This window comes from Pteropus alecto, unplaced genomic scaffold (assembly GCF_000325575.1).
Source record: "Pteropus alecto unplaced genomic scaffold, ASM32557v1 scaffold5, whole genome shotgun sequence".
Lineage (NCBI taxonomy): Eukaryota > Metazoa > Chordata > Mammalia > Chiroptera > Pteropodidae > Pteropus > Pteropus alecto.
The window spans coordinates 9,277,971-9,296,498 of record NW_006441953.1 but is presented as its reverse complement, the minus strand read 5'-3'; the positions used below and the strand labels follow the sequence as shown (position 1 = coordinate 9,296,498).

The 18,528-nt window shown below is 37.1% G+C and overlaps 1 protein-coding gene across 1 annotated transcript in view; it reads right to left on the bottom strand.

Moving 5' to 3' along the window:
- Positions 1–426: 426 nt before the first annotated feature.
- Positions 427–18,528, bottom strand: part of TMEM156 (transmembrane protein 156) — a 29,785-nt gene continuing 11,683 nt past the window's right edge. Inside the window, exons 3-7 of the mRNA XM_006918928.2 lie at positions 17,814–18,074; positions 14,121–14,240; positions 12,166–12,249; positions 2,515–2,620; positions 427–544 (exon numbers count right to left, since the gene is read on the bottom strand). Coding sequence (XP_006918990.1) covers positions 532–544; positions 2,515–2,620; positions 12,166–12,249; positions 14,121–14,240; positions 17,814–18,074 — 584 coding nt within the window. The 3' untranslated portion in view covers positions 427–531. The remainder of the gene's footprint in view (positions 545–2,514; positions 2,621–12,165; positions 12,250–14,120; positions 14,241–17,813; positions 18,075–18,528) is intronic.

The following is an 18,528-nucleotide window of genomic DNA, read 5'->3' as shown; positions in this document are numbered from 1 at the left end:
AAGCCAAAAGAATCAGAGGAAACATTTTGCTATTAAATTTAAATATTCAAGTTTCATTTAATATTTCACTTAAATTCATTTCATTTTAGTATCTTTGAAGTTTTTTAAATATCCTCAGTGCCAAAAGGAGGCAAGAGATTTATATATCCATACAAATATATAAACAAACAACTCAAGCCCTCTGAAGTAACTTGCCAAAGAGAAAGAATCTATTTGCATAGGAAAACCCACCAAATCAGAATCTGCAATGAGATTTTCATCTTTGACCCTGTTTTTGATTTTCAAAACCAAAATCTTGAGGCCACTGTAAGCTGTATAGTGATGGATAAACAAGGAGACATTCTCTTGCTATTTCCACAGGTTTCATCAGCTTGTTTCTGTGACTCATAATGGCTTCCTGAAAAAAAACCTCTCATTTTCCTACCATGTATTCTCAACTGGTCTCATATATTTACCAGTTAACTCATTCCCCAAATAAAATTATGAGTATTCTTCAAAAAGAGTTTGGTCCAAATTGTCCAGACGAATTGTTTAGAAGGATATTCTGAAGATTAAAGAAAAAAAAACCAACAAATATTAATCGCACAAAAGTTTTGTTAAGTATTACTGGAAAAGAATTCATGGAAAACAATTTAAAAACCATTTATCAAAATGGTATCTTATAAGAACACCAAAAACTTCCTAAAGATACTGATTAAGTCCTCTTTCCAGCCCTGTGTTAAGCAGTGGAGGCTCCATTATATCCAAGAAGACAGTGTTATTAGTGGTAATAAACTTCTCAGCTTGGGACCCAGATAACCTAGAATCTTCTCCAGCCTCTGCCACTACAGTATGTTTGGGTTATTCTCCACTTATATAAAATGAAAGTGTAAGTGTTCATGCAAGTTTCTTTTGATTATAGAATTCCATGATTCTAATAGAAGTTGGGACTTAATCATTCACTCAGAAAATATGTATTGAACATCTGTTAAATGCTGGGCAACATATCATCTAAATGAGGGGGTCTTTCTATTATGCTCCCCAAGTCCCCTGTGAATACATCTATCATGTTACTTGACACTCTATTGGAATTAAGGTTTACCTAATCCGATTCCTCCTCTGACTATATGTTATTTTCGCCAATGAGTAGCAGAATTCTTGGCACACAGTAGGTGTTCAAAAAGCATTTGGCGAATGAACAAAAGGGAGCTCTTTATATGCAAAGTTGGGCATCCCAGAGTGAGGACCAGAATGAGAAGTATCAGACAGAAATCCAGTAATATTTCATTAAAACAATTGTGTGATTACATTATAGCTTACTTAGGAATTTCTGAGCCATCTGCAGACCCTGATTGCACTAAGAGCCAAGTACTAAGATCAGCTTCTCTCTAGTGCTAAGCACAAACATATCCTTAGTCTCAAGTTTAACATACTAAGCCACTTACTCTGGATCCCTTCAGTTGCCTCTCCTGATCTGCTCTCCACCTTTTCCCACCCTGCTTGGTACCCTGAGAGGCCAATCTATATGAAGTGCCTCAGTTGGGTTTCAGTGTCCTCTGGCTCTGGTTGGGATTGGCCACTGGGAAGTACTAGCACACTGTGTAAATGGAGAACAACAAGTTGGGATATTTATTTTCTGTCTTCAGGGCAACCACAGGCTGTTGTGTCCCTTGACCAAACGTCACAGTTCTTGTCAGGCATCCCTCCATGCATATTGTGTGTGTGTGTCTGTGTACATGTGTGTGTGCATGTGTCTGCCTCTGTCTCTGTCTCTCTGGGTTCCCTGCCCCTTTAGTCAGAGACAGTAGCAGTGCCCCATTGTTACTAGTCCTAGGGCTCTACACTCTCCTTTTTGTTTTTCCCACATCCTGGCTTGGTTCATGCTGTGAGTGATAACTGCCCAAGTATTATGAAGAGTAAATGATCTATCACCACCAAACACGAAAGGATACTAATAAATACTAGTGTCCCTTCTCTTCCCTGTTACAATTTTTATACCCCCTATAATGGCTATCAATAGTGCCTTTAACATAATAGCTACTTGTTAAATATTTATTGAATGAGTAAAAAAGTTTTCAAAGACACTTCTGATTCAGATACATGGAAATTAATATGTATTAATCTAGACTCTCAGATGTTAAATTTAGAGAAGATTTTAATTCCAGTAATTGAGGATAATAGGTAGTTCTGCTTTATAAATTTACATTCTCTCTTCTCTCATTCTTCAACTGAAACAACAATTGACCTGCTAGAATTATGACAACCTCAGGAAACAGTACCAAGGAACGAGGTGACATTCCAGGGGCACGTGTTTTTAACAGACTAAAAGTTGAGTTTACTGGTCTTTTCTACACCTTGGAGGAAAAAGTAATTTTATTTCATGTCGTCTAATTCATATGAGCTGATTTTGCAAGTTCGGCACTTTCTGTCTCCTACACCAACATAGAAATGTAGTTTGAGATCTACTTTATCTTCTTGGATCTCGTCATGTTTGCAACAAAGTCGAATCATCGATAAAGCCAAATCATTACTTACCGTGTATACTGATCGTGCTGATGCACTGTGGCAGGAACTTCTAGTTCTGGTATTGGAGAAAGCACTTTCTTGACTTGAGTCAAGGGCAGCCTCTGCGTGGTCTCTGCTATTTAAGAAGGAGAACTGTTTTAGTCTATAGTCTATAGCAGTATGCAAAAGCAGATACAACATTTTCTAATGTAGTGAGCGAAATATGCCTTCCATCTAGAAAGGATTTGGGCATTTCCACCACTCACTAAATTTCCTACCTACAACTCTGATAACTTTAACCCATTTCTTCCAACTCTATTTCTTTCCTTGCATTCCTCCTTTCTACCACTTCCTAGGCACAAGGCCTGAAGCATAGTTAAGAAGGAACAAAGTAGAGGAAAAAAATTTTAAATACAATGTCATGTAACAAGACAGACATTTTAGTTTGGAAACTGACTTCAACCCTTTCCTTCTATCACATATTGTTGAAATGTGTCCCTAAGAAGAATGTCAATTCCAGAGACAATTTTATCGAGATGCAAAGTTATAAATTAGAGGAATTCTAATCTGTCTTTCTTTACTATGACTATGTGACTTTATCAAATTCTTCCTATATTATCTTTAGCTGACTTCAAGGGCAGAGCTGAAACTTCTTGTCCATGGTATAATGGTATCTCTTTTATTCCATGGAGTCTGGAGTCTTGCTTTTATAGTTTTTATATTAAAACTTGTGGGGTTTGCTTTATAAATGTCTTTACTTTCTATACAAAGCCCTGAACAGGGATGGAAATGAGGTGACCTATAATTTAAAGATAAATTTGGGTAGTTGCTCCTTAAGGAGAGAAATCAAAATGAAGATTTAAGTGTAATCAGGAATACAATGCTTCTTGTCCATAAAGATGATTAAACACTGATATGGGTTACCAAAATAGAAATACTGTTAAATTTTCTCTTGGAATTTTATTCTTTTAATTAGAAAAAAATGTAATGAGGATAACTTATTTTTTGGATTTAATTTTTTGAATACAGAATACATTCACATGATTAAAAATTTTTACACTATGAATGGATATTCAGCGAAACGTCTCCCTCTTACCCCATATCCCAGACAATCACTTCCCACCGCATCACATATTTCCATTCCTTCTCCTCTTCCTTTGCCATAGGCAACCTAGGTTATTGGTTTTTTGTTTATTGATAGATGATGGATGGATAGATAGATAGATAGATAGATAAATAGATAGACATACAGACAGATAGTTTTATACCTTTATACATATGTATATGTTATCTTTGTCATTCTTTACATACTATGGTAGCATACTATACACATATATGCTTAAAGATATGTCTTAGAGATCTTTCCACATAAGCAATTCCTCATTTTTTTTTATAACTTCCTAGTATTCCATAGTATGGATGTATTATCATTTCTTTAAACAGTCTCCTATTTAGATTGTGTCTAATCTTTTGACATTGCAAACACACTAGCAATAAACATTGCATATATGTCATTTCTTTCCCAGGTGAATAAATCTATAGGACAAATTCCTAGAAATAGAATTGTTGGCTCAAAGGGCTTATACATTTGTAACTTTGATATTCTGTTTACAGACATCCAAGTTGATTCTGATACACATTAAAGATTCAGAATGAACTTACCATGCAAATGATTGCTTAGACAATTAGGTTAAAATATCTAAAGAGCTTATTCATTAAACTAAATAATTATTAAAGAAAATTAACAGAGCTATTTTGGTTAGAAAGCCAAACTGCTCACCATTTGCTTATTCATTCAGTTTGCTGATGTTTTATAGTATGGTATAACCATAATTTACTGTAGAAAGCTATTATCTGTCAAAATGATGGCTACTCCAAAGTAACTCTCTAGTGGGGTATTATCTTCTGTTTTTCCTAGTATCCAAAGTCATGTAACTTATATGCTAATAGTAAAACCTCTGGAAAATTTATAAAAAAGCAAAAAGGTAAAATATATGATATTTTAATATCTTCTTCAGAATAGTTAAAACAGGTAGAATTTTTTTTGTTCTACACTGGGAAATAGAGTTTCTTTCGAATTATATTAATTCGCTAACACTAGTTAAAACAGTAGAACAATCAGAAATGTTTTAAAACTTCACAGAAGTCTTTTCATGAATTTGTCAAATCTCTGAACCAAACATTTCTTTGACATTTTTAGGAACCTCAGAAGAGCCAAAAAAATTAAAAAGAACCCCAGTTGGAGTTTTGACCTGGCTGAATCTAGTGAACAGCAGCAGAAACTTTGATTAAAAATAAAACTCCATGCCTTATGTTCTCGAATAAAGCCCCTACCACACTGCCCGTGACAATGTCCAGGTTGCCCTCTGATAATTTTTTTAAAAGATTTCTAACACTTTTCAAAAGTGCTTTATACCTATAACATCTGGCATCTAACTTCAATTTATTCTTCCAAAGTAATTTTTGATTCCCACAGAGTAACAGAAACTTGCAAGGTGTTGTCTTCACTTTGTTCCTGGTAGTTTTCATGTCAAAGACGAGATACATCTCCTGCAGGAAAGACACGTCTAAAGTGTCCTCATCCTACTAGGCTCTCTTGGCTGCTAAGGGAATTTACTCCATCAATTTTTTATACTCTTATCTCCAAAACTATTTGTTCAACTAAATTTTACTTGGTTATTACATTGGAAAGCCCAAACAGCTAAAAACGAAACAAAACAAGAAGTAGTAACCAGTGTTAGGTGTCCATATTATATAGGACCCTCTGTGACTTCTACTTCCCCAATAGTGAATGTATCCAATTTTGCTGTAATTGATTATTTATCCTCCTTTTTGTGTACAGAGATTATATTTTATGCACAGTTATAATTCCTAGAACCCACCTTGGAGCATGACACCTAATAGGTACTCGGTAAATACGTGTTGAATGACTGAAAGAATGTCATTTAATTTCTTTGTGCATCATTTTTCTTAACAAAAGGGTGTGGGAAGAAGCACTACAAGTTAACTGGGGTGCCATCTAGGAATTTGGGGGAAGAAAAATAAGTGACCTCTGAGCGTTAATCAATAAAACCAACCCATAATCGGAGTGGAAACATGAAAAGTCATCTTCATAAATAATCCCCAGGCCAAAGCCTATTAAATGTTAAATGAGCCTATCAAGCTACTCCTAAAATGGGGAGGAAGGCCTCTCAAGTTATTGAAGAAAAACCTCTCAAGTTAGCAGAAGAATCCATTTTAAGATCTAACAAACAATACTTGGCTATGATCTGACATCCTGCTGTGGTTCTAGCTAAGGAGAGAGAACCACATGTGTTTGCTGTCAAAGTTTTTTGGTCCATATTTCTCTCAACTGCATTACTCTTTGTGAATTAATACATTAGTCTTCTGGTTATATAAACCTGTTGGTGTGAGCTGGATTATGCAATGGATCATTCTTGGTGTGCTGCCATTGCAGGAAGCTGAACCCACAGGCCTGAAAGAAAACATTAGGCCAGGTAAATTCACCTACGTGAGGCACATGTGTGGCCTTGTGGGCAACAGCATCCAGGCAGCCCCAGATGGCAGCTTCCTGTCCTCACCCCACATGTGCCGTATAAAAGTTCAGCAGTGGGTAATGACACCTGAACTACTGAGATCATTTCCTTATGACTTCAGCAAAGCTAGTGGGTGCCTTGAGGCTAAAAGGAAGAAAATCAAGGTAAGGGTAAAATGAGGTAATAAAGGTGTATTTTGATATACTGTGAAAAATAGAAAGCACTATTAAGTACAAAACAGGATGTTTTTACCAGCATATTTTAAGCCCACTCAAGGAGTATGCTCAGAATTTAGTTGGACCCACATCTGTGCTCAGCAGGGGAAGGCTATGGATAGCTAACCTTGGAGGTGATGACCTCAGTGCATCCTTCTTCTCCTTCATACTTTTGGGAGAAAAAGAAAAAGAAAGTGGTCCCCAACCAATTTGGCACCAGAGAACCGGTGCTTCTATGATTATTTAATGCCTAATGATCTGAGGTGGCGCTGAGGCGATGATGCTAGCGCTGAGGAGCGGCTGCAAATACAGATGAGACTTCGCTCGCTTGCCCACTGCTCACTTCCTGATGTTGGTTCCCAACAGGCCACAGACTGGTACCGGTTCGTGGCCCCAGGGGTTGGGGACCCCTGCTTTGGAAGATTCAGCTATGACTCTTTATGGAAACAATGGCAAGAAGTGTCTAAACTTACCTACAAAGTACTTGTTTTTTTTTCATAAGAGCTTCTCCAAAAAAGGAAGAAATTCAAGTTCATCTTCACAGATTACAGTGTAAGATAGATGTAGAAAATTTCAGATGATTTGGTGATTCTTATTTAATTCTCTAATCTGGCTTCAAAGACCTTCCATTTGTAATGATTTCTTCGTATTGTCGTAGCAATGCAGAAATTCAGTATTGCTATACATCATTCTAACATCTTTATCACATAAAAATATTGGCACTTTTATACAAGCCCAAGATAGCTAGAAGCCTTTTAGGGATAATAGAGCCAATTGTGGTAGCTTAAAATAGATTTCCATTATTCAAGGTGCCAACTCCCTACTATATTCAAAGCTCCATCTGTTATTGTTAACAGTGATCCCCAAACTACTCCTCTGCTCCCAATCTGACCAATGTAAAAATCAAATGAAGATGGAAAAATAAATGACTGCAAAATTATCTAGATTTAACAGCTAAAGTGAAAAACACCCTCCTTCAAAAGACAGTTGTCAATATTCTGAGCCATTGACTTAGTTTCCAGTTTATTCACACTGCAGATATTTTTAATACTCCAAGGAATGAATATTAAGGAATTTCTTTAATTTCCTTTTAAAGGAAAGGAATTTTGCTTTTCTTATTTTGCATTATCAAGAGTTATGATTTGGGGGGGAACATATTTAAAAGATCTTTGTAGACTGTGGCAGTCATTCTTTCAACATAGTCGTTGTAGAGTCATGCTTAGTTGATAAATAGTTACTGGGCACTTACTAAATGCTCTTATACGCTTGATGCTATGATCTGGGAATATAGTGATGAGTATAATCAGAGTATCCCTACCTCAATGAGCTACCTGGGAGACATATCAATCAAATAATAATAAAAGTATTAAATAGCAATAGTAATAATTGCCCCAAAGAGAGATTTGTGGGGCTCTGAGGATATGCACTGAGGGAAGTCGACCTCTTCTGGGAGGTCCAATATAAGTTCCCTGTGGAGGTGTTAGTTAGACCAAGATCAGAAGGCAGGGTTGGAGTTTAGCAGACAAAGGCAAGGTGAGAGGAGGGGAGGTTTTCGAGAGGTGGCACAGGAGGCAGGATGGTTCAGGCAGGGAGAGTCTGTGCAAATACAGAGAAAATGTTTATCTGCATATGTTGTGTCATCAATTATTTCAGACCTGAAGTAAATGGCCATCACATAAAGGCATTCAATGAATGAATAGAATAAATCACCCTATTCTGCCTATAGATTCTTCACACTTACGAATTTCTTCCTTCATACAGAGTCACCCTCTGCATTTTGACCTATTCTGTAACCAAGCAGATGGCTATAAGTTTTATGAACTCAAATCTGTATTTTAAGTCATAAATATTATAGTCAGAAAGTAAAAATTAAATTTTCATGTTATCTTGCTTGGTTGCTATCCATCTGGCACCAGTAATTTATCTTCTCTTTTGCAGGAAATTGAAACCCACTTAGTCTTCATTATACTGGCCATAAACATGTCGCAGATTACAATTTTACACTGCCACTAGTTTTATTTTGGGGTAATACATATTACTGGGTCATCCACTTTTGACATGCAGAAATTCTCTTTCACAATAAAATTCCATTTTTCTTTGCTTCATAGTCGCTACGAACTCACCCACATTAACAGCATCAGCTGAAATGTTACTTTGCAGATGACTCACATTGTCTCACAGAAGCTTCTACAGCCTTATAGAGAAAATGTCTCATTTCTCTTTCCAGTATTAGATGTTAAAGGAGCATAAAGAGTTTTGATCTGTGGCTTGAACCAGCAGAGGTAAGCTCCCCTGTTCACCATTGCCATCGATATGCTAGAAAGTGCATTCGCTGGACAGAATGAGTTTGAGCTCTGACTCTGCTAGGGATCAGAATGGACCTGTGGGTCCATTATTTAAACTCTCGGAGCTTTAGTTTCCTCATCAGGAAAAAAGTGAGGTTTCTATGAAATAAAATGATGTGTGTGAAAGTACTGTGCATATGGAAGTTACTTAATGAGTTTTTATAGTTTAATTAGTTTCCCTTCTCCCAAGGCGACTGGGGGTAGAAGCTCTTTAACTGTGATATCAGCTCTGTGAAGGCAGGGACTATTCTGTAGTACATGCCACTGTGTCATCCAGGCTTGACATAACTGCTGTTGAGTTACTGATCAGTAGATTTTGGTTGAATATTTGAAGGTGAAAAATTTCAAGTTTAAAAAATTTCAGTAGTTTTAATGGACATAGAGGTGAGAGATGAAATGATACCTTTAATGGACCCATGCAGTGAGAACATGTGGAAGCCCTAATCCCAGAAACCTGGTATTACAGAGATTTGTTTATTGACTCTCCAGCATATGGACATCTCAGGAGTATTTTCAAGTATTCAGGAAGCCAGAAGGGCAGATATTTCCACTCTACTGCTTCCTGGCACCCAGAGTACAAATCTGTGGCCTGCACTCAGTTAGTCAGATACTCTCCCTTGGGACTTGCCATCCTGGGCATCGATGCAAAACAGCAACGTGGTCTAAGGGTAGCTGTGGCAGCCCAGGGGCAGCGTCCAGTGGTGGTGACATCAGCGAAGGCATTCTCACCAAACCAACCTTGTGGTAAATCTTTGGCTGTATTTTTAGTTGCCTGGCCTCTCTTAACTATTTATTTTCCAAGCTCAGATTCCCTAACCTTCCTGCTGCTTCCACGGGTTCCCTTTTGGTTTTCCAATAAATTTTCTTTCTGCCAAGTCAGCCACATTGGTTTCTATTGTTTGCATCCAGTGATTCAGGTCCTCATTTACTGCTTCTGCCCCTGGCCTTGGTCTCCCAGCGTGGCAAATTCATTAAGCACTTTTTCTAAGGGTATGTTTCAAAGTTACTTTTGTATAATTCTCAAAATCTCTTCTTCAAGATGCTCAGCGTTTTTCATTATTCTTCAATATCCTTAGCAATTCTATGAAATGTGTTATATGTTCTTTAAGGAAATAGAATTATATTCTCTCTGATCACCCTTTGTCTCTTTGTTTGCTTCACCTTTCCCAGACCCCAAGATTCATTTCTTGCTCATCTGCTCTTTCTACTCTATACTCATTTCCCCTCAGGGTTTGTGTGACTTAATAAGCTTTTATCGTGCATGAACTACGTGCCAGATATTATGCTGGGACAAGATTCCAAAGGTGAGTAAGACAGAATCATCGCCTGTGTGCAGATAATAGTCGAATGAATAAAATGTAAAGTAGATGAATGGCAAGACAGGCAACAAAAGCCACCGCGCTTCTCAAAGCAAGGAAGAAAATATTAAACTTATAAAAGCTTGAGATTTGATTCTGCCTGACATCTCCTACAGCAATGAGATTCATTTATTCCATCAGTGTTTCCTGTGCCCTCAGTACATGCCAGGCCCTGTGCAGTGCCAGGGTCTTGATCATCTCCCTTTATTTCTCTCTAGTCTTTTTGAGGGTGTGAGTCTATCCATGTCTCTGTGTGTACGTGAGTGACAATACTTACTTTGTAATACATGAACGACTGGAGAGACGTTCTGGCATGTACAGTCAGAGCCGGCAGCAAGCTGTTCTGCTGAATGTGGCTACAGTCACTGCTCTCTTTGAAAGACATTTTTTTCAGTCGTGTTACTGCTTCTCCAGAGAACCATGCTGGCACATTTTTTCCTGCATTCTCAACTGCTGCCTATAACCCATCATTACAAAGAGAGGCCTAAAAAAACGGCACTCGGGGGAGATATTATTTCCTTTCCATTTCTCTCTCAGAAAGAAAAACTTATATTGGGATGGGGGAAAAAATCACTTTTAGGTTAAAGAAATATAAATAACAAGAAAGAAGCTGCTTCTTTCCCCCTTTAAGAGGCTAAGCCTCAAAAAAGACTCTTGGTTTTTAAAAAAAGGCCACCTCCCCCACCCCCTTGGCCTGCTCTAAACATTAATATTATATACCAGGTAATAAAGCTGGGGGTGGGGGGTGGTTAGTGAGTGCTGTGAAAGGGAAAAGGACAGCTGTGGCAGGTTTCTCTGGGGGATGAAAATCACAGGCTCATAAATACGATGTGTGAGGTTAGCCCGGTGGTTAGCTAGAACTTTAAATTTGCGATTCTCCTGATTATCTGGGTTGACAGGGGAGCTATTGACTTTTTCTCAGATAAGGCTTCAGTGCTCAAAATTATGACTTGAAAAGAGAAATGATTGGGATTCCTAAGACAACCAAAAGCCCCTCAGAGCCAGGTTAAATCATTCCTGGGTATGAATGTCAGGCATGTGTACTGGAGAAGAGGAAAGACCAGGGGAAACTCCGTTTTCTCTCTTTAAAGATTAATTTTGCCGCTTGAAACAACCCTGTTATTTTTATTTCATTAATCAAACAAAATAGTCATTGATCGCCCAGAATTTCCATCAACTTTCCCCACTTTTAGCTGGTGTCCAATGACTATTTAGCTAATGCTTATTATTACCCATAGGTTAGTAACTTTACTGCTAGTGATGAGAGGAGAAACTCTAGTTTTTTTTTAAGGGAGCTTTTAAGTGCACCCAATCCAAGTTTTCCTCAAGCTAGGGGGCTGAATACCTGCTAATTGAAATAGCTAAAAAAAAAAAAGCCTGGGGAGAATAGTCCACAGTGAAATGCCTTTCAAATCTCCATGTGGCTACGGACACAGCTGCAGTGAAGGGCTCAGGGTTTGTTCAGTTTCCTTTCTTTTTTGAAAATGGTTTACACACCAGACATGAAGCTTCCATATATAACTTCTCACAAAGTACAAAATAGCCTGCTCTCTGGCTGTGCATAAGCAGCTGTAGTAATATCACACATAATTCTGTAGTTTTCAAAGACTCAAGAATATTATTTCTCCCTGATGAAGAATAAGCCTTTGCCCATGTCATATTCTCCATCTCTTTCTTTTTCATATGATTTGACAGCCTGAATTCAGAAGGAGGCTTCACAATTAGAAGAAGGAGATGGAACCACAGCATCTGTGCTAACAGCCTCCTTGCTACTTGAATTAAGATTCCCTTATTCCATTTCTATTTCTTGGGAGAGGACAGGGGACTTTTTAATTGGGGCTATTAGAAGTTCTCTTTACACAATGACACCCTCTGCTAAGTGAAGGCTCCAGCAAAAGCCGTGCCCACTCTGCAATTACTTCTTGCAATTCTGAGGAATAATGGTATCTTGTCTCATTTAAAAATAAATCTGAGGCTTATTCCTTATTGCTTTTCCTCCTCTGCCTACTCACATGAATGTCTCCTTGGCAATTAAGCAAACTTTCCATTATTTAAGGGGGTAGTTTTGATCGTAACTGTCCTCTGATATGATTTGCCCATAGCTCCTTTCTTCCAGATACAAGGCTAATTTAAATGAGCTCAGATATTATGATCTCGAGTTTATACTGCAATGATGAAGCTTTGGAATTTCCTAAGCAGTGTTCCGTTTGCATGTCACCGAGCTCACCTGAAATAACCCGCACATTCAACGTTTGAAGTTTCTCAGAATCACTTCCTCTTAAGAGAACAGATGAAGGTTTGTATTTATGACCTATTCCAAGAAAAGAAATTAAATATTAAGATGAAAAACAAGCACATTCTTAATATGTACTCCCCATATTGGTTCAAAGGATTACCAAAGAAAAAGGGCCATTCACAACAGGGCCTGAAGTAACAAAATATGAAGTTATTTTCCATTAACAAATGCAGGTTCTTTCTAAAACCAGTGGTCTCTCCATTGTACCATCTCCTCTGATGAAAAACCTGGCTCTTATGTACAGAATATTATATTTAGATTATACACATAGATATGATATACAGAATATGTAATGTTATTTAATATTTAATAATAATAAATGTCCTAAATGATGTGACATTTTTCATTACTTTATATGCTTAGATTTGTAAGGCAAGACTTTGAAAGCCTCTAGGCCTGTCATTTGGGTTGATGTTCATAAGTAACTTAGTGTCACTCCCCACTATTCATCTCTTTCTAGACATTTTCCATCTGGTTTCTCTCTCTCTCTTTCCTAATGTGTAATTATATGAAAAATGAATCAAGAAACTCAAAACTATGCACTATTTGCAAATAACATGCATTTACTTAAAATAATATAATTTTCAAAACTAGAAAGACCTTGCATCTTTTTATTAGTTATATAACTGGAATAAACACATAACACTTAATTTCTCTGAAGCTCAGGGTTTTTTAATCTATAAAATAAAAATAATAGCACATATCTTGTTTATATACTTTGAGAATTTAGTAAAAATCTTGTGACAATGGTTATTCTATAAATATACAACATTATGATTATTAACCAAATGCTTTTGGGGTCTCAAATACCAAGGTATCAATGACGATACTTGATATGCAACTTCTCTCAGAAATTTCTGCAATAAATACTTAATCAAAAGAATTAATGGCTCAGACCTAGAGGCAACCCCTTGTTTTGCCTATTGAAACGACTAAGACAGCCTTACCTGGTAAAGAGCATAAGAGCCCTGGGAAACGACACAAGCGGCACAATACTACTCTCCTTTATTGAGAATTACTATTCACTAGACACTGGGGTAAATTTCTAGTGAATAGTAATTCTCAATAAAGGAGAGTCTCTTTAGTTCAATCCTTACCTCAACACTGTGTGGTGATGGTGATTAGCCTTGTTTTACAGAGGTAAAAAGGAACACTCGGATACAGTGAGCGACTTGCTCAAAGTCACGTAACTAGTAAGCGGTAGTACTAGGATTTGATACATTTTCTCTTGTCTTTAAGACACAAACTACTTTCCATCAGGCCTGATACTCAGCCAGTGTACTCCTGGGTACACACCAGCAGGGCCGATGTATGCATGGGTCTACCAGTAGGACCACACCAGTAGTAAACGATCAGGGCCCATCCTGACAGGTGGGTATCGCATTAGTTATTAAATATTTTATCATCATCTCTATTGTCCTGATTTCTAAGTACACATTTTAGCTCAGCCCAACCAAAAATCTACTGACACACTCACACTTATTAAAGATTGGCTCCCACTCACACTCACTGCCAACAGCCAATCCGATCAAGGTCCCCAACTCTAAAATTCTTCATCTCCACTCCCCATTCTTCTACCTCTCTTCTGCCTTCACTTCCACTATAGCCCCTGCTCAACCTCCAGTCCATCAACTACTTCCAGTTCACCCATTCTTTCTCCCCTCCTACTCACTTGTCTGGATAGGAGAAAGACACATGAAGCTCCTTGAATGTTGGCACTGTGTCTTACTTATGCTTATATTCCTAGAATCACTGCTTACACACAATAGGTGCTCAGAAAATGGTAAATTGAACTAAAAAAAGAAATTGAATCTATAGATAAGATTAAGAGTTCCTTGAAACTAAATCGATTATCCCAAATGATATATTTATTTCTCAATACTTACTCTGCCACTTCTGCACTCGCCTATGGCCTTCGAGTATTTTGTGGATAGTGAGGATGAGCAAAAATATAAAAACTGATATTACTAAAACATACCAAGTGATCTTCATGGAACAAAAGAAATCTGCAAAGAAAAAATACTATAAAAATACAATAATATGATGCAATAGATAAGAGGCTATGAGGTGGTGTAGCTGGCTTCTACTACATATTCTGCCCTTAACTAAAAAGCTGAATATATAGCATCACTGTTACAGGGTCACTTGCTCTCCTAAATTCTTTCCTGATGTATTAAACGAGAGTATTAAATGAGGAAACTTTATCAGGTGGCTTCCAGAGATCCACTTAGTTCCAAAATTCTAGGATTAATTTCACTTAACAGGCAAAGTTCATGTTAGTGCCGCTATCATTTCTATCACTAAGTTTAAGACCACAACATAGCAGAGTACCAGAATCAGAGCCATTTCTAATCAATAATTTTGGCCCTAGACCAAGCAGCCAAAAATTATAGTCTCAAATCAACAAAGATACACTGAGCATAAGGAGGATGGAGAAGAAAGGGAAAGACAGACACAGAGAAAGGGCTGGACTGAGGCATATAAAAGGCCAGGGAAGATGAATAATTAGACCCATTTTCATCAGGGTCTCTCATGACAATGATCAGATCAAGCACATACCTTAATGAGACATATAGTTACCCTAGACTAAATTTAACAAGGATACAGGTAAAAATGTTCATTCAAAAAACAGTGAGACAACAAGGGAAGGGCAGTCACCATGCAGCGATAGCTTAGCACGGTCTCCTTGGGTCCCATAAAGACACAGTGGCCAGTTGACCCAAGCATCAGTGACTTAAAAAAGAGTGACCTTGTCATGTCCAGGACACAAGTGTCTGACTTTCTAAGCCACCTTCTGTATCCTCTTGCACACAAAATACAGCCAGTACTAACTCAATTTAGTAAGACATGTAATTTGTTTATACTCTTGGATGACTCCCCTTGTGGAGCTTATGATCTGGGTATCCTTCCCACAGGACCTCCCTCCATGAGCAGATGTACAATAAATAGGTAGACAACATTTATTTAGAGAAGAGGCTCAATGGAAGAAAGGTAAAAGTTGACTGGGATGGTAGCACTCAGACACGCCAATATCATTCCATGCTATTCAGCGGCCAAACTTGCATTTCTCGCTGAAGATAAAAGCATGCAGTTAGCTGGAATAAAATAGTAATTTTTTAATCTCTTACACGTGGCAAAATGGTTATAGTTTTTCTAGGTTACAAGATTATGTATTTGTACACCACCATTATCTTTCTGAATTATGGATGCAAAAAATTAACTATTATTTCACTCTGACTAGAATTTATGGATTTTTCCATTAACACAAAAGTAAATCCTGACTACCTCAAACAGTGTTTGTACAGCAAAGGAAATCATCAACAAAAAAGAAAAGACAACCTACCAAATGGGAGTAGATATTTGCCTATTTTACTTCTGACCAGAATTTATAAAGAACTCATACAACTCAACAAAAAAATTAAAAAATGAGCAGAAGACCTGACTAGGTATTTCTCCAAGGAGAACTTATGGATGGCCAATAGGCATATGAAAAGATGCTCAAGGTCACTGATAATCAGAGAAATGCAAATTAAAACCACAATGAGATATCACCTCACACCTGTCAGATTGGCTGTCATCAATAAATCAAAAACAATAAATGTTTATGAGGACATGGAGAAAAGGGAACCCTCGTACACTTCTGTGGGATTGCAAATTGGTATAGCCACTCTGGAAAACAATTTTCTCGAAAAATTAAAAATTGAACCTAGCAATTGCACTTCTGGGTATTTATCCAAAGAAAATCAAAACACTAGTTTGTAAAAAGATATCTGTACCCCTATGTTCATGGCAGCACTATTCACAATAGCCAAGACATGGAAGCAACCTAAGTGCCCATTAACAGACGATTGGATAAAGAAGTTTGGTACATATATACAATGGAATATTACTCGGCTATTAAAAATATGAAATCTTACCATTTGCAATGACATGGATGGACCTAGAGGGTATTATGCTGAGTGAAATAAGTCAGACAGAGAAAGATAAATAACATATGATTTCACTTATATGTGGAATCTAAGGAACAAACTAAACGAAAACAATCAGATACAGAGAACAAACTGGTGATTGCTAGAGAGGAGGCAGGTTGGGGAACTGGGTATAAAAGGTAAAGGGATGAAGAAGTACATATTAAAAACTACAAAACAGTCACAGGGCTTTAGAGGATAACGTAGGGTGTATAGTCAATATTATAAAAATTTAAAATAAATAAATCCTCTTAAAATCATAATAATGAAAATGCTTATTTTCCTTCATGTTTTAGAAAATATAAAAAGGAAATGGATACACAAACGTACATTGAAATAAATGTGTCTTAGTATCTATAATCCAAACCTCTTTATCTTTCAGATTTCATCATAGTCACTTTCCCTATGTAGCCTTTCAAAAACCTTCCAACTCACTCCTGAACAGGATGGAATTGCCCCCTCTGTTCTGACCTTCTCACATCCTCTTCCAGGCCCCTCATACATACACACACCTTGAAATACCTGCTAATTGCAGAGGCTGTAGGGCCCTGGGAAAATTAATTCACAGGAAAAATTTCTTTGAAGTCATATATTTTACTTTAAGATGCATACGTATTATATATTTGTATTTGCTTTAAAATAAATATAAGATTTTGAAGAGTTGCCTAAAAAAATTAAAGCTTTAGAAAAGCATTCTAAAGCTGTCTGAAATGCTGCCATATGTCTGGAATATCAAAAAGCACAGCAAACTACTTACCATAGCACCTGTCGCACTGAATGCACTTGGTTGATTATTTTATATTCATCCATCCCTTTGTCCCCAGTGCCTGCATACTGCTAGGCATATAGCAGGCGCTCATGAAATGCTTCTCTCGTAAAATGCTCTTCAAGAGTAGGTTTTATGGGTGAAGTGAGGGCAATTACTTAGTAGAAAGGATCAACTGTTATCATTTAAAAGAGGGTGACTAGGAAGTTAATCAGCCTTAAACAGAATTAAAATATGTATAAGTTTTGTCTTTCTGGCTTTTTCCCTTCCCCAGAGTTATCCAGTGACCCAAAGTGCCTAATCTATATCCTACCTATCTTAATCCAGGCCTGGTTCTCATCTCTGAGAGGATGTGTGAAATCAATTAAAAATAAGATTTTAATAACACCACACTGTACATGGATATTTCCATTTAAAAATAAATCACATCCTTTCATTCCCAAGTGTGATAGTATTACTTCAAGCATAACTGGTAGGCATGTTCAAAGTTATTCTGGGACAGAGAGTCTTTCTAATGCCCCTGAAATCACAACCCATAAATGCCTCTTTTGCCTCTAGGTACAGCTGAGCCCCATGAAAAGAACACTTTAAAATAAATAAAAATAAATAAATAAATAAATAAATAAACGGTTAGTACTTGGATGGGAGACCACCTAGGAAGACCAGGTGCAAAATAAATAAAAATAAATAAATAAATAAATAAATAAACAAATAAATAAATAGCTGACATTTCCAGCCATACTATTTCATCAATAAATTTCTTCAACTATTTGACTTTTCAGTGAAGTTAATGTAGTAGCCCTTATTTAATTTTTCTTTTCCCCCTAATTTCCTTAAAAACTTACTTTTTACATCCATTTCTAGGTGCAAAGAAATGTGTATACAATTATGTGGATATTTCATAATTCTACAAGTATGGTTTATAGAGTTTTCCTTGGCTGGGTCTTCCTCCATGATTGGTGACCTTCTAGTGTGGGTTTTTATATTACAAGTAACATTATATTCTTCCAGGTGGTCAACTGTAGGGGCTACAGTGAAGTTAAAATATTGACAAAGTGAATGAAAATCATTTGCCATCACTTCCATTGATCCTCGCATGATAAAAACTGGAAAGAGATTAAGAAAACGTTATTAGCAAAATAGTAATACCTAGTAAGAAAACACATACATTTTAAAAATAAATCTCCTATTTCCTGTACAAAAAAGTAGAAACAAGTGATTAAAGGGCTTACATTTTTTTAAGATTGTGGAAACCAGGTGACAGCAGGTTGAAATAGGATCAGAACATCTCAAAGAAAACACAGACATTTCCCTGGTGACTTGTGGAATAGATTTTATTTTCCAAAATTGTCACAACACTATTTTGCGTCCGACATTACACTGGCTTGCTAAGGCTGCCATCACAAACTGCCATAAAACTGTGTGGCTTAAAAAATAGAAATTTGCCTCGCAGTACTAGAGGCTAAACTTTTGAGATTAAGGTGTTGGTGAGGTTGCTTCTTTCTGCAGGCTACAAGGGTGGGCCCTGTTCCAGACCTCGTGCCTCACTTCTAGGGTTTC